This window comes from Mesoplodon densirostris, chromosome 19 (genome assembly GCF_025265405.1).
Source record: "Mesoplodon densirostris isolate mMesDen1 chromosome 19, mMesDen1 primary haplotype, whole genome shotgun sequence".
NCBI classification, from domain to species: domain Eukaryota; kingdom Metazoa; phylum Chordata; class Mammalia; order Artiodactyla; family Ziphiidae; genus Mesoplodon; species Mesoplodon densirostris.
The window spans coordinates 14,894,685-14,910,222 of NC_082679.1; the positions used below are offsets into that span (position 1 = coordinate 14,894,685).

General features: G+C 39.3%; 1 protein-coding gene across 4 annotated transcripts in view; it reads left to right on the forward strand.

The window, feature by feature from the left end:
• The window catches only part of LOC132480559 (zinc finger protein 420), a 61,335-nt gene that overhangs the window by 6,987 nt on the left and 38,810 nt on the right, over positions 1-15,538 (forward strand). For 2 of the 4 annotated variants that reach the window (XM_060084820.1, XM_060084821.1), the window contains 4 exons: positions 353-409; positions 1,810-1,936; positions 2,217-2,315; positions 5,244-8,785. In XM_060084820.1, coding sequence (XP_059940803.1) covers positions 401-409; positions 1,810-1,936; positions 2,217-2,315; positions 5,244-6,991 — 1,983 coding nt within the window. In that variant the 5' untranslated portion in view covers positions 353-400 and the 3' untranslated portion in view covers positions 6,992-8,785. Of the gene's footprint in view, positions 1-352; positions 410-1,809; positions 1,937-2,216; positions 2,316-5,243; positions 8,786-15,538 lie in introns of those variants that run through there. The other 2 variants (XM_060084825.1, XM_060084822.1) reach the window with 2 other exon arrangements.

The window sequence follows — 15,538 nt, forward strand, 5'->3', positions numbered from 1 at the left end:
CTAGGCCTGAGGGCCCCATCAGTGTCCTTGAAGCAGGTATGACTTGGATACATTTTGGATCAGAGGCCCCTAGTCTGAAAATATTAACCACTCAGGACAGGTCAGAGAACCCTAAGAACATCATAGGAATTGGGTACTGCTTTAGCATAAATTAATCCTTCTGTATCTATGTTTTTTGGGATTGGGGAAGGGATTTGATTGTTTATATTTCTGCAAATCTCAGTATATATATTGGGGCATGGAAGGGACCAGGTGCCATGAAAAGGGAAGGAAATATTTATCTTAACTTAGTCATTTAGAAGGAAGCCTATTCTCACGGTTTCCTTTTTCTTTCCTGACTCTGTATTCTCAGGACTCAGCACTTCTCCAGAGGAGGACTAATAATTTGCCCTTCTAAGCCATGCCCCATGTGAGTTGGTGTTTTTTCTTCCCCTCATCAAATAGTCATTGTTTTCTAGGATATGAATGGCCAATATTCTTATCTCCAGATTTTCTCTCTCACTAAGCCCCACCCCTCTCTTCTCTAGCCATATTTAGGGATCCATTCTGCAAATCAGCAAATGTATTAAGGAAAGAGTAGAACCTCTTGTGTCAGAATGTGGTTTGATGAGATGGGACTCACATGCAAAATTCATTCTTTCTCATTGACCTCCATTTTCTGGTTGATGAGGATAGAAAATTGCTGTTTATCTCAGAATGTGGTGAAATCTTTGGTCTGTGAGGCTTTTAAGATTGGAAATGTGATCAAATGTAGGATTGAGAACAGAGAGAGAGCGTGTCATGTTAGTGAATACCTCAGAGGTGAATACCAGTGACAAGATCCATTTCAAATTTGAATAGAATGTGTAAGTCAGGGACCACATCTATGTGAGTTTAGCTCATCTTTCATTGGTTTTCTGTAGCTCAGAATAAGCAAAGTGTACAGTGAGCAATGATGAGTGGTAAAATGATCAGCCAGAGGGTTAGATATTTGCAAATTTTAGAAACAGAGCTGATGTTAGAGAAGGAAAACAAACTAAATACTGGAAAATAAGAAAATGATTACAGGGAATTCCCTGGCGGTCCGGTGGTTAGGACTCTGTGCTTTCACTGTCGAGGGCCGGGGTTCAATCCCTGGTGGGGGCACTAAGATCCCACAAGCTGCGCTGTGCAGCAAAAAAAAAAAAAAGAAAAAAAATGATTACAATTATAATATGGAATATTATATACCTTATAAAAATGATGCCTATGAAAGGATTTGCCAGGACAAGGAAGAATATTATTGCTAAGTTATTCTAAGACTTGAGTTGGAAATAAATTCTTAAATTATATAGAAATCTTATTTTCTAAGATAAACATTTTAAAAGACATTTGGAATGGGCCCATCAGTTTTGTTTTTTTCTCTTTTTTCTCCCTCCCTTCCTCCTTCCATCCTCTCTTTCTTCCCTCCCTTCCTTCCTTCCTTTTTCTTATTTTCAATTCTTTAAAGGGAAGAGGGGAGGAAGGAATTCGCAACTTATTTGAGAATTTGCATGTGTTATGTGCTTGCACCCAGTATTTCATTTAATCAGAGAACTCCACTTACCTGGCTTTTGTTCATTCTTGTAACTGTTCACAAGAAGCTATGACAGAGTAATAGGAATGTTTAGGAACTATTTAGGTGCTCTGCATTTATCACACTCCCTTCCTTTCCATTACTTAGCCATATTGCAAGCTTCCAGCTTCAACGTATTTCTGTTTGGGCCACTTTATGTAATACTTTTCTTCTCCTCTCATTACTTCTAAAAAATATTTCTTTATTTTACCATTAACCCTGAGTTGTCATTTCAGAGTTTGGTGTCGTTCAAGGATGTGGCCATAGACTTCTCACAGGAAGAGTGGGAGTGCCTGGACTTGGAACAGAAGGATTTGTACAGAGATGTGATGTTGGAGAACTACAGCAACCTGGTCTCACTGGGTAATTTTGTCTGTTCTCAATAATTCAGCTTCAGTCTTTGTGAAATTTAGAAAAGTTTCCAAGTGCCTAGCTGAATTTCAGACCCCTAGTCCCAAATAAATTTTTTGTGCCTTATAGACTTTGAAATGGACAGCTCCATTGGGCACTTTTATCTACTCTTTTCTTCAGATATCCTTTCTCTGAATCTTTCTGTAATTGACCTTCTTACTTGATGAACAGTGGACTCAATTTTAATTCTGGACAAGCAGAGTGTAACCATATCCATTTCCATTCTTATAAGCAGGATTTTCCATTTCTAAGCCAGATGTGCTCTCCTCATTGGAGCAAGGCAAGGACCCTTGGAAGGTTGTACGGGATGTGACAAGAGGTCTGAGCCCAGGTGAGTAAGAGATGATCAGGCAAAGGGAGGCCGTTGTTAAATTCCTTAATAAGTTGGCCACACCTTTGAGTTATTAGCTCCAAAGTTCTCCTCACAGACCCAACCAAGGCCTTTTACTCCTAGGTCTGTGGAGTAAAATCCTGAGCCCTGGAGGACAAAACTGTTTTAGCATCAGTTACCTAAGGAATCCCCTTCTTTGCTCCATTTACCACTTCCCTTGTTTTCTTTCATGTTCCCCTGTATTTTCAAACAGGGAATAGCCCTCCTTTTTCAATGATAACCATTTTAACATTTTATATTTTTGATCCAGTGAAACCTGTATGAGTCTTTATCCAACAAATATTTTTAAATACCCTCTATATTCTAAGTACTGAGAATATAACAGTAAACAAGAAAAATTCCCTATCCCCATTGATCTTTCCTAGCAGAAAAAATAGTAACAAATAAAAATATACAAAGAGTGATGAGTGTTATGAAGCAAAATAAGAAGCATAGAGAATCACAAAGTAATGGGGGGAGGGCTTCCCTGGTGGCGCAGTGGTTGAGAGTCCGCCTGCCAATGCAGGGGACACGGGTTCATGCCCCAGTCAGGGAGGATCCCACATGCCGCGGAGCGGCTGGGCCCGTGAGCCATGGCCGCTGAGCCTGCGCGTCCGGAGCCTGTACTCCGCGTCGGGAGAGGCCACAACAGTGAGAGGCCCGCGTACCGCAAAAAAAATAAGATAAACTATAGCATGGGTTCATACCAATTCAATTCAGATTCTGAATTATAGGCTTTTTATTTAACCCTTTATAAGATCTTACAGCTGCATCTATTTTCTCCCATGCCAGGAGTCCTAGTTATCAAGGACACTAAGAATGATGCAATTAGAATATCACATAATTACATATTTTATCCCACATTATACAAGAAGCCTCTAAAATAAGAAGATCAACACTACCACTAACAATATTATTACTCAAAACAGTTTGAGATAATTGTTTTGGCAGTTTTTTGTTCCCTTCATAGGGTATATCACAGTCAAATTACTATGTTTGAAAGTTATTTGAAGTAGTTTCCTTGTATGGTTATGCCACCAATTGTAAATACTGGTTCTTTTTTTTTTCTCTTTCAATTTTTAAGCTGTGCTTTCTTGTAATTTAATTTTGTTTTATAATTATTTAATATATTTCTATATCACCAAAGTCAAATCTACAAAACAAGTTATATTCAAAGAAATCTGACTTCTATTCCTGGCTCCTCCACCTGTTCCTTCCCTACCCTGTAACTATGGAGTTTATTCCTCCCCCTTTTTAAAATAAAAGCAAATGTGTATTATACTTTTATACTTCTTCTACCTCTTCCCCTTCCTAAGATAAAAAAAAGCATAACTATACATACTTTTGTTGACATTTCTTTTTTTTTCTTAATTAATTTATTTATTTTTGGGTGCGTTGGGTCTTCGCTGCTGTGTGTGGGCTTTCTCTAGTTGCAGTGAGCGGGGGCTACTCTTCATTGTGGTGTGCGGTGGCCTCTCTTACTGCGGAGCATGGGCTCTAGGTGCATGGGCTTCAGTACTTGTGGCACCCGCGCCTAGTTGCTCCATGGCATGTGGGATCCTCCCGGACCAGGGCTTGAACCCATGTCCCCTGCATTGGCAGGTGGATTCTTAACCACTGTGCCACCAGGGAAGCTCGACATTTCTTTTACAATTAACAGTGTATTTCAATCAGCACTTCATATTAATATAAAGAGATATTCCTTTTTAACTGCTTCGTAGTACACCATGATGTGGATATACCATGGATTATTTCGACCAGCCACCTACTGATGGACAGTTAGGTTATTGTTAATCTTTTTCTGTAACAAATTATGCTTCAGTGAAAACTTTCTGCATCAGAATTTTTGAAATTTGCTGGTGCAATTAAAAAAACGTTTTTTATTGCTTTATTTTTTTGTTTGTTTGTTTTTTGGCCATGCCACACAGCATGTGGGATCTTGGTTCCCTGACCAGGGATCGAACCTGTGCCCCCTGCAGTGGAAGTGCGGAGTCTTAACCACTGGACCACCAGGGAAGTCCCGCTAGTGCAATTTTGAGATAGAGTTCACATAAGTATAGATATCTATACATATCTATTTTTTCCCAGCTTGTCCTTTTACTTTCCTTAATGTGTTTTTGACATGCTAACCTTTTCTTTTGTTTTTGTTTTTACTGTAACATGGTCATTTTTTTTAATTTTACTTTTTCTACATAATTAATCCAACATCATTTTTTTTTGGCCCCACCGCATGGCATGTGGGATCTTAGTTCCCCGACCAGGGATTGAACCCATGCCCCCTGCAGTGGAAGCATGGAGTCTTAACCACTGAATGTGGGAAGTCCCAATGTGGTCATTTTTATCAAGTTGAGATTTGGAAAAATTTCCCCATTCCTAAGTTATAGAAGAAGTCACCCAAGTTTTATTCTAGTTATTTCTGTGTTTTCATTTCTCTAAGTAAGGGTATCTGATCCATTTGGAATTTATCCTACTGTAAGCTCTAAGGTACTAATGCAATTTCATCTTTTTTCTGTATGTTTATCCTTATGTTGTATTGTTTTTTCGTTTTTGTTCTTTTAAGGGAGAAGGAAGGTTTCATTATTTGCAGCAAGTAAGGAGAGCACTGGGGATCTTTCCCAAAACAGTGTCTCCTATGTTTATCCTTATGTTTATCACTTTAATTTATTAAAAAAGAGTCCATCTTTTCCCTACTTGTTTTAGCTGCTACCTTTATTGTATGCTAAATTTGCACTTATAATTGTGTCTATTTATGGATTTTTCTTTTCTGTTCCATTGGTTGCACTGACATCTTATGAGTATGATACTCAGTTTGAGTCCACCATTTCTACCTTAGAAGTTTCATTTTTCCAGGAATATGAAAATAGCATTTGTTTACTTGTTATCTTACAGACTGGGAATCCAGGTGTGAAACCAAGAAGCTATCATCAAAAAGAGAAATTTATGAACTAGAAGCATCTCAATGGGAGATAGTAGAACAACTTACAAGCCGTAAGTGTGAGTGCAACAGTTTTCAAGATGATAAGGAATGCAGAGACCAGTTTGAAAGCCATTTAGGAAATAAAGAGGGACTTTTTAGGCAACTAGTAGTCTATGAAGAAATGCCTAATTTTAGTCAAACCACATCCCTTATGTTACAACAGAGAATTCATTCTACTGAGAAATTCTGTGAGTGTAAAGTGTGCAGAAAATATTTTATCCTTGGCTTTCAACAGACTGAACATCAGAAAAATCATTCTGATGAAAAATTCTATGAATGTAAAGAATGTGGAAAGGCCTTTATTTGGGACTCACAACTTACTTACCATCAGAGAGTTCATGTTGCTAAGAAACCCTATGAATGTAAGGAATGTAGAAAAGCTTTTATCTGTGCCTCGCAACTTATTTATCATCAAAGAATTCATACTGGAGAGAAACCTTATGAATGTAAAGAGTGTGGGAAGGCCTTTATTCGTAGCTCTCATCTTACTCAGCATCAAAGAATTCATACTGGTGAAAGACCCTATGAATGTAATGCATGTGGGAAGGCCTTTTTTCGTGGCTCACAACTTACTTACCATCAGAGAGTTCATACTGCAGAGAAACCCTATCAATGTAAGGAATGTGGAAAGGCCTTTATTCGTGGCTCTCAACTTACTGAACATCAGAGAATTCATACTGGTGAGAAACCCTATGAATGTAAGAAATGTGGGAAAGCCTTTAGTTATGGTTCACAGCTTACTCTACATTATAGACTCCATACTGGTGAAAAGCCTTATAAATGTAAAGATTGTGAGATGTCCTTTATTCGTGGCTCACAACTTACTGAACATCAGAGGATCCATACAGGTAAGAAACCACACGAATGTAAGCAGTGTGGAAAGGCCTTTAACTATGGCTCACAGCTTATTCGACATCAGAGGATTCATACTGGCGAGAAACCATATGAATGTCAAGAATGTGGGAAATCATTTATTCGTGGCTCACAACTTACTGAACATCAAAAAATTCACACTGGTGAAAAACCCTTTGAATGTAAGGAATGTGGGAAAGCCTTTATTCGTGGCTCACATCTTACTCAGCATCAGAGAATTCATACTGGTGAAAAACCTTATGAATGTAAAGAATGTGGAAAGGCCTTTATTTATGGCTCACAACTGTCTCAACATCAGAAAATTCATACAGGTGAGAATCCCTATGAATGTAAGCAGTGTGGGAAGATCTTCATTTGTGCCTCACAACTTAATCTACATCAGATTTTTCATACTGGTAGGAAACCATATGAATGTAAGGAATGTGGTAAGACTTTTATTCGTAGTTCACAGCTAACTTATCATCAGAGAGTTCATACTGGTGAGAAGCCCTATGAATGTAATGAATGTGGGAAGGCCTTTATTCGTGGTTCACATCTGACTCAGCATCAGAGAATTCATACTGGTGAGAAACCATACAAATGTAACGAATGTGGAAAGGCCTTTAATCGTGGATCACAACTTACTCAACATCAGAGAATTCATTCTGGCGAGAAGCCTTATAAATGTAATGCATGTGGTAAGGACTTTAGACGTCATTCACACCTTACTCAACATAAGAAACTTCATAATGGAGAAAAACTGTATGAAAAAATTAATTTAGTAAATCCTTTACCTGTTTGCCCATGACATTCACCTTTGGGATATCAGAAAATTCAGATTATGAATGTGAGAATCCTTTTTTACTTAAACTCATAGGTAACTCACCTTCAGAGAATTCACATTTAAGAAAGGCTAGATTAATATAAGTGCAGAATTACTTTCCATCATATTTCAATCCTAGTTAGACATAAGTGAATTCATATGAGAGCTCAACCCTAAAATGAAGGGTTCTCTTGTACAGTATCACCTGAGCTCCACCGTTTACTATGTGGGTGTTCCTTTGCAAAAGTTACTTAACCCCTGTTTGTTTTAGTTTCCATTAATATCATATATTTCATCATAGCGTTCTGCAATTTAAAGAAGTAAATACATATACCATAAAGCCTTAAAGCAATGTGTACTGCATAGTTAATGCTTAATAAATGTTAGCTATTATTGTAAACATTACTTTTATTTAGTGTTTTAATCATTACTATTACAGAATTCAAATGAGAAGGAAACTTTACAAATACAGTACCATACGGTAAATCTTTCATCACTCTTACTAAGCATCAGGTAAATCATTTTGGAACAAAACATTCTAGTAGTATTAATGTGAGGTTATACCTGGTTCTGAATCAAAATTCTTACTAAAAGGAAACCCTAAGGGGAAAAAAGTGTTTTGCCCTTACAAATAAAGTTGCTTGTGAACATTTTTGTATAAATTTTTGCGTAAACATAAACTTGCATTTCTCGATCTAAATGTTTAAGAGAGTACTTTCTGGGTTATATAGTAAGTGAGCGTTTCTCTTATAAGAAATGGACAAATCATTTTCCAAAGTGGCTTTTCCATTTTACATTCACACCAGGAACATGACTGACCCAGTTTCTCTGTATCTCTACCAGCATTTGGTTTTTTCACCATTTTTTATCTTAGCCATCTGATAGGTGTATAATGATATCTCTTTGTGGTTATAATTTCCATTTCTCTAGGGGCTAATGATGGTGTGCTTATTTGCCATCCCTGTATCCACTGTGGTGAAATGACTGTGTCTTTTACTCCTTTATTTTTGAATTGTATCTTTTTTTTTTAACTGTTGGATTGCGAGAGAGCGCTTTCTTTATTCTAGACAATACTAGTCCTTTGTTTGATATGTAGTTTGCAAAAATTTTCCCTGGTGTGTAGCTTTTCATCCTTTTAGCAGAGTCTTTTGAAAAGCAAAACTTTTTAATTTTGATAAGGTTTAGCTTATTACTTTTTCCTTTTACGGATCTAGCTTTTGGTGTCAAATCTAAGGACTCGGGCTTCCCTGGTGGCGCAGTGGTTGAGGGTCCGTCCGCCTGCCGATGCAGGGGACACGGGTTCATGCCCTGATCTGGGAAGATCCCACATGCCGTGGAGTGGCTGGGCCCATGAGCCATGGCCACTGAGCCTGTGCGTCTGGAGCCTATGCTCCACAATGGGAGAGGCCACAACAGTGAGAGGCCCGCATAGCGCAAAAGAAAAAAAAAAAAAAAAAAATATATATATATATATATATATATATATATATATATAAGGACTCCTTTTCTAGCTCCAGATCCCAAAGATATTCTTCTACATTTTTGCCTGCAGTTTCCATGGTTTTATGTTTTGCATTTAAGTCTGTGATCCATTTGAGTTAATATTTGCATAATTATAAACTTTAGCTTCATGTTATTTCTTTGTTTGTGTTGCCTTATGGGTGTCCAGTTGTTCTAGTACCATTTGTTGAAAAGGCTACCTTCAATAAATTTATTTTGTGCCTTTATATTTGTGTATGTCTATTTCTGGATTTTCTGTTCTCTTCTGTTGATCTATGTGCCTATTCCTCTGCTAATACCACCCTGTCTTAGTTACTGTCACTCTATAGGATGTCTTAATATTGGGTAGCGTGATTCCTCCCACTTTACCTTTTTAAAATTGATAACTATTCTTGGTCTTTTGCCATTTCATATAAATTCTAGAATAAACTAACCTATATCTACAAAAAAAAGAGTTTGCTGAGTTGTAATAGAATTTCAATTTGGGGATAATTGACATCTTTACTTTCTGAGTCTTCCAATCCATGAACATGATATGTCTCTCCATTTTTAGGTCTTTATTATGGGTTTAATTTTGTTTCCCAAAATACTCAAGTCCTAACTCTCAGTACCTGTGAATGTGACCTTATTTGGAAATAGAGACTTTGCAGATGTAATCAAATTAAGGTGAGGTCATATTGGATTAGAGTAAGCAATACTCTAATGACTAGTATCCTTAAAAGAAGAGGGAAATATGGACACAGACCCATAAGGAAAGCCATGTGAAATCAGAGGCAAGGTTGGAATGATGCATCTACAAGCCAAGGAACACCAAGGCTTACTAATAACTACCAGAAACTGGAAAGGGCAAGAAAGAATCATCCCCTAGCTCCTTTAGAGAAAGCATGGCCCTGCCAATACCTTGATTTTGGACCTCTAGCCCCCAGAACTGTGAGAAAATAAAGTTGTCTTAAACTAAGTTTGTGGTAATTTGTTATGGCAGCCCTAGAAAACTAATATAGTCTTTGATTTCTCTTATTAGGATTTGTAATTTTTGGCATACAGATGGCATACATGATTTATAAGTGTATATCTAAGTGTTTCATTTTCTTTGGAAAAGTAAATGGTGTGTTTTTCCTTTTACCTATTAATCACTAGTATACACAAATTATATATGTACATATACATATATACAAATCAATATACAAATTATATAATTGGTGAATTCTACAGCAGAGTCATAGCCTGTAATATCAATGTAATTTGTATATGGGTTACAAATAATTTGTATATTGATCTTGTAATCTATTATCTTGCTGCAGAACTCACTAATTAGTTCTGGAAGTTTTTGTTTTGTACATTCCTTGGGATTTTCTACATAGATAATCATGTCAGCTATAAACAGGGACAGTTTTTTTCTTGTCTGTCTTTTGTTTTTCTTCCCTTATTATGATGACTATTACTTCCACTGTTATGTTGAGTAAGAGTGGCACAAGCATATATCCTTGCCTTGTTTCTGATCTTAGGGGGAAACTCAGTCTTTCACTGTTAAGTATTATGTTAGCTATAGGTTTTGTGTAGGTGCTCTTTTTTATTTTTATTTTTTTATCTTTATTTTTTTAACATCTTTATTGGAGTGTAATTGCTTTACAATGTTGTGTTAGTTTCTGCTGTATAACAAAGTGAATCAGCTATATGCCTATGTATATCCCCATATCCCCTCCCACTTGTGTCTCCCTCCCACCCTCCTTATCCCACCCCTCTAGGTGGTCACAAAGCACCGAGCAGATCTCCCTGTGCCATGCAGCTACTTCCCACTACCTATTTTATGTTTGGTCGTGTATATATGTCAGTGCTATTCTCTCACCTCGTCCCAGCTTACCCTTCCCCCTCCCTGTGTCCTCAAGTCCATTCTCTACATCTGTGCCTTTATTCCTGTCCTGCCCCTAGGTTCATGAGAACCTTTTCTTCTTGTTTTTAGATTCCATATATATGTGTCAGCATACAGTATTTGTTTTTCTTTTTCTGACTTACTTCACTCTGTATGACAGACTCTAGGTCCATCCACCTCATTACAAATAGCTCAATTTCATTTCTTTTTATGGATGACTAATATTCCATTGTATATATGTGCCACATCTTCTTTATCCATCTGTCGATGGACGCTTAAGTTGCTTCCATGTCCTGGCTATTGTAAATAGTGCTACAATGAACATTGTGGTACATTGTCTGTTTTTGGGGGTTTTTTTTTTTGCGGTACGTGGGCCTCTCACTGTTGTGGCCTCTCCCGTTGCTCAGCGACCATGGCTCACGGGCCCAGCCGCTCCACGGCATGTGGGATCTTCCCGGACCGGGGCACAAACCTGTGTCCCCTGCGTCGGCAGGTGGACTCTCAACCACTGCGCCACCAGGGAAGCCCCATTGTCTCTTTTTGAATTATGGTTTTCTCAGGGTATATGCCCAGTAGTGGGATTGCTGGGTCATATGGTCATTCTATTTTTAGTTTTTTAAGGAACCTCCATACTGTTCTCCATAGTGGCTGTATCAATTTACATTCCCACCAACAGTGCAAGAGGATTCCTTTTCTCCACACCCTCTCCGGCACTTATTATTTGTAGATTTTGTGATGATGGCCATTCTGACCAGTGTGAGGTGACACCTCATTGTAGTTTTGACTTGCTCTTCTCTAATAATTAATGATGTTGAGCATTTTTTCATGTGTTTGTCAGCAATCTGTATATCTTCTTTGGAGAAATGTCTATTTAGGTCTTCTGCCCATTTTTGGTTTTTTTTGTTTTTTTATTTTTTTATTTTTTATTTTTTTAATCTTTTTTTTTTCTATTGTTTTTATTAGTTTCTGCTTTATAACAAAGTGAATCAGTCATACATATACATCTGTTCCCACATCCCTTCCCTCATGCATCTCCCTCCCTCCCACCCTCCCCATCCCACCCCTCCAGGCGGTCACAAAGCACCGAGCTGATCTCCCTGTGCTCTGCGGCTACTTCCCACTATCTATCTACCTTACGTTTGGTAGTGTATATATGTCCATGCCTCTCTTTCGCTTTGTCACAGCTTACCCTTCCCCCTCCCCATATCCTCAAGTCCATTCTCAAGTAGGTCTGTGTCTTTATTCCCGTTTTACCCCTAGGTTCTTCATGACATTTTTTTTCTTATATTCCATATATATGTGTCAGCATACGGTATTTGTCTTTCTCTTTCTGACTTACTTCACTCTGTATGACAGACTCTAGGTCTATCCACCTCATTACAAATAGCTCAGTTTCGTTTCTTTTTATGGCTGAGTAATATTCCATTGTATATATGTGCCACATCTTCTTTATCCATTCATCCGATGATGGACACTTAGGTTGTTTCCAGCTCCGGGCTATTGTGAATAGAGCTGCAATGAACATTTTGGTACATGTCTCTTTTTGAATTATGGTTTTCTCAGGGTATATGCCTAGTAGTGGGATTGCTGGGTCATATGGTAGTTCTATTTTTAGTTTTTTAAGGAACCTCCATACTGTTCTCCATAGTGGCTGTACCAATTCACATTCCCACCAGCAGTGCAAGAGTGTTCCCTTTTCTCCACACCCTCTCCAGCATTTATTGTTTCTAGATTTCTTGATGATGGCCATTCTGACTGGTGTGAGATGATATCTCATTGTAGTTTTGATTTGCATTTCTCTAATGATTAATGATGTTGAGCATTCTTTCATGTGTTTGTTGGCAGTCTGTATATCTTCTTTGGAGAAATGCCTATTTAAGTCTTCTGCCTATTTTTGGATTGGGTTGTTTGTTTTTTTGCTATTGAGCTGCATGAGCTGTTTATAAATTTTGGAGATTAATCCTTTGTCAGTTGCTTCATTTGCAAATATTTTCTCCCATTCTGAGGGTTCTCTTTTGGTCTTGTTTATGGTTTCCTTTGCTGTGCAAAAGCTTTGAAGTTTCATTAGGTCCCATTTGTTTATCTGTGTTTTTATTTCCATTTCTCTAGGAGGTGGGTCCAAAAGGATCTTGCTGTGATTTATGTCATAGAGTGTTCTACCTATGTTTTCCTCTAAGAGTTTGATAGTTTCTGGCCTTACATTTAAGTCTTTAATCCATTTTGAGCTTATTTTTGTGTATGGTGTTAGGAAATGATCTAATCTCAAACTTTTACATGTCCCTGTCCAGTTTTCCCAGCACCACTTATTGAAGAGGCTGTCCTTTCTCCACTGTACATTCCTGCCTCCTTTATCAAAGATAAGTTGGCCATATGTGCGTGGGTTTATCTCTGGGCTTTCTATCCTGATCCACTGATCTATCTTTAATGTGTCATTTAAAGCTTGTGTTTCCTTATTTTCATTTTGGATGATATGTCCATTGGTGAAAGTGGGCTGTTAAAGTCCCATACTGTCATTGTGTTACTGTTGATTTCTCCTTTTATGGCTGTTAGCATTTGTGTTATATATTGCGATGCTCCTATGTTGCATGCATAAATATTTACAATTGTTATACCTTCTTCTTTCTTTTTTTTTTTCTCTTTGTGGTACGTGAGCCTCTCACCGCTGTGGCCGCCATGGCCCACGGGCCCAGCCGCTCCACGGCACGTGGGATCCTCCCGGACCGGGGCACGAACCCATTTCCTCTGCATCGGCAGGCAGACTCTCAACCACTGCGCCACCAGGGAAGCCCCATTATACCTTCTTCTTGGTTGATCCCTTGATCATTATGTAGTGTCCTTCTTTGTCTCTTGTAATAGTCTTTATTTTGAAGTCTATTTTGTCTGATACGAGAATTGCTACTCCAGCTTTCTTTGATTTCCATTTGTGTGGAATATCTTTTTCCATCTCCCCTCTTTCAGTCTGTATGTGTCCCTAGGTCCGAAGTGGGTCTCTTGTAGACAGCATACATACAGGTCTTGTTTTTGCATCCATTCAGCCAGTCTATGTCTTTTGGTTGGAGCATTTAATCCATTTACATTTAAGGTAGTTGTCAGTATTTGTTTCTATTACTGTTTTCTTAATTGTTTTGTTTGTTATTGTAGGTCTTTTCCTTCTCTTGTGTTTCCTGCCTAGAGGAGTTCCTTTAGCATTTGTTGTAAAGCTGGTTTGGCAGTGTTGAATTCTCTTAACTTTTGCTTATCTTTAAAGAAAATCCTTGCTGGGTAGAGTAATCTTGGTTGTAGGTTTTTCCCTTTCATCACTTTAAATATGTCCTCCCACTCCCTTCTGGCTTGCAGAGATTTGCTGAAAAATCAGCTGTTAACCTTATGGGGATTCCCTTGTATGTTGTTTCCCTTGCTGCTTTTAATATTTTTTCTTTGTATTTCATGTCTGATAGTTTGATTAATATGTGCCTTGATGTGTTTCTCTTTGGGTTTATCCTGTATGGTACTCTGTGCTTCCTGGACTTCACTGAGTATTTCCTTTCCCATGTTAGGGAAGTTTTCTACTATAATCTCTTCAAATATTTTCTCAGACCCTTTCTTTTTCTCTTCTTCTTCTGGGACTCCTATACTTCGAAGGTTGGTGCGTTTAATGGGCAGAGTTCAGGAAGGGGTGGAACTTAGGCAAGGGCGGAGTTTAGGGTGGGGGGACCTAGGCGGGTGGGGGCGTGACGTTTGAGTGCGAGGCAGGGAGTGGTAGGGCAGAGTTCAAGTGTGGGGCATGGCCTCTGCTTAAGACCTGCACGGAAGGGGAGAGGCAGCACATTTAAAGGAGGGTCTCTGCAGTGTGGGGTTTTGGAGTTTGGAGGTAGAGCCCTGAGTGATGGAGTGTGCGTGGGGTTTAGGCCCAGCTCGTTGGAGGGGGTCTCCGAGTGTAGAGGTAGGGTGCTGGGTTGGGGTGTAAGGACAGGGCTTTGGTTCTGCATGGCAGGAGAGGCTCCGAGGGCAGAGGATTAGGCCTGGGAGCCCACAGTCTCCCTGGTGCCTAAGTGGACAGGGAAAGTACTGGCCCTGTTCCCTTCTGTTCCTTTGCACCCCTCCCCAGTGTCTCCCACAGGGTCTCCCCTGCCGCCACTGGACCCCTAACTGTGAGTGGGTCCCGCTGGGTGTAGGAACTCCGTGCCTCTCCTAGCCACCCCTCAGGGGTGCTGATCCCAGAGGTCCGGCCTTTACTTTTGCTCCCCCATCCCTCCCTCCCACTCCCTCAGGACCCACGTGGCTGGAGGGGGCCTAGGTGGGCAGAGGATCAGGCCCTGGATCTCAGCAGGTTCTGGGGGGCCCAAGTGGGCAGGGGAAAGCTGGCCATGCTCCCTTTTGATCCTCTGCCCTCCCAGTGGTTCCCCAATTTCCCCCTTCGGGCATGGGATCCCTTCCCCTCACCCAGCCATCCTTCAGGGGCTCCAGTCCCATCCCACCTCCACTTCTCCTCCCGCTTCTCTCCCCTTGTGCCCCACGTCCTACCCAGTTGTTGGGGGTTTCTCCCATACTTTTAGGTGCCATGGTCCCCCACTGGTGCCTGGTAGGTGCCCTAGTTGTGAGGAAGCGTGAATTCCGTGTCCTAGTAGCCATTTTGACTCCACCCTCCCGGTGCTCTTTTTTAAATTGAAGTTGTTTCCCTCTGTTCCTAACTTCTTGAGGTTTTTTTTTTTTTTTAAATCATGAATGGATGTTGGATATTATCAAATGCTCTTTCTGCAGCAATTGAAATTTTTCTGAAGCAGTTGATCATAGGATTTTTCTTCTTCAACATGTTGATATGGTGGATTACATTGATTTTTTTAAATGTCAAATCTGTCTTGTATACCTGTAATAAATCCCACTCAGTATGTTGTATAATTTCCTTGTTGGATTTGATTTGCTAACATTTTGTTGAGGATTTTTGTGTCTAAAATTATGAGGGTTTTTTTTCCCCCACGTCTTTGTCTCACTTGGGGATCAGTGTAGTGCTGGTCTCATAAAATGAGTTGGGAAGTGTTTCTTCTGTTTTCTGGAAGAAGTTGTGTAAAATCTGTGTTCATTCTTCAAATGTTTGTAATAAACTGCCAGTGGAGACACCTGGGCCCCAGCATTTCTTTTTGGGGAGGTTTACAGTATAAATTCAATTTCTTTATGGTTATCTG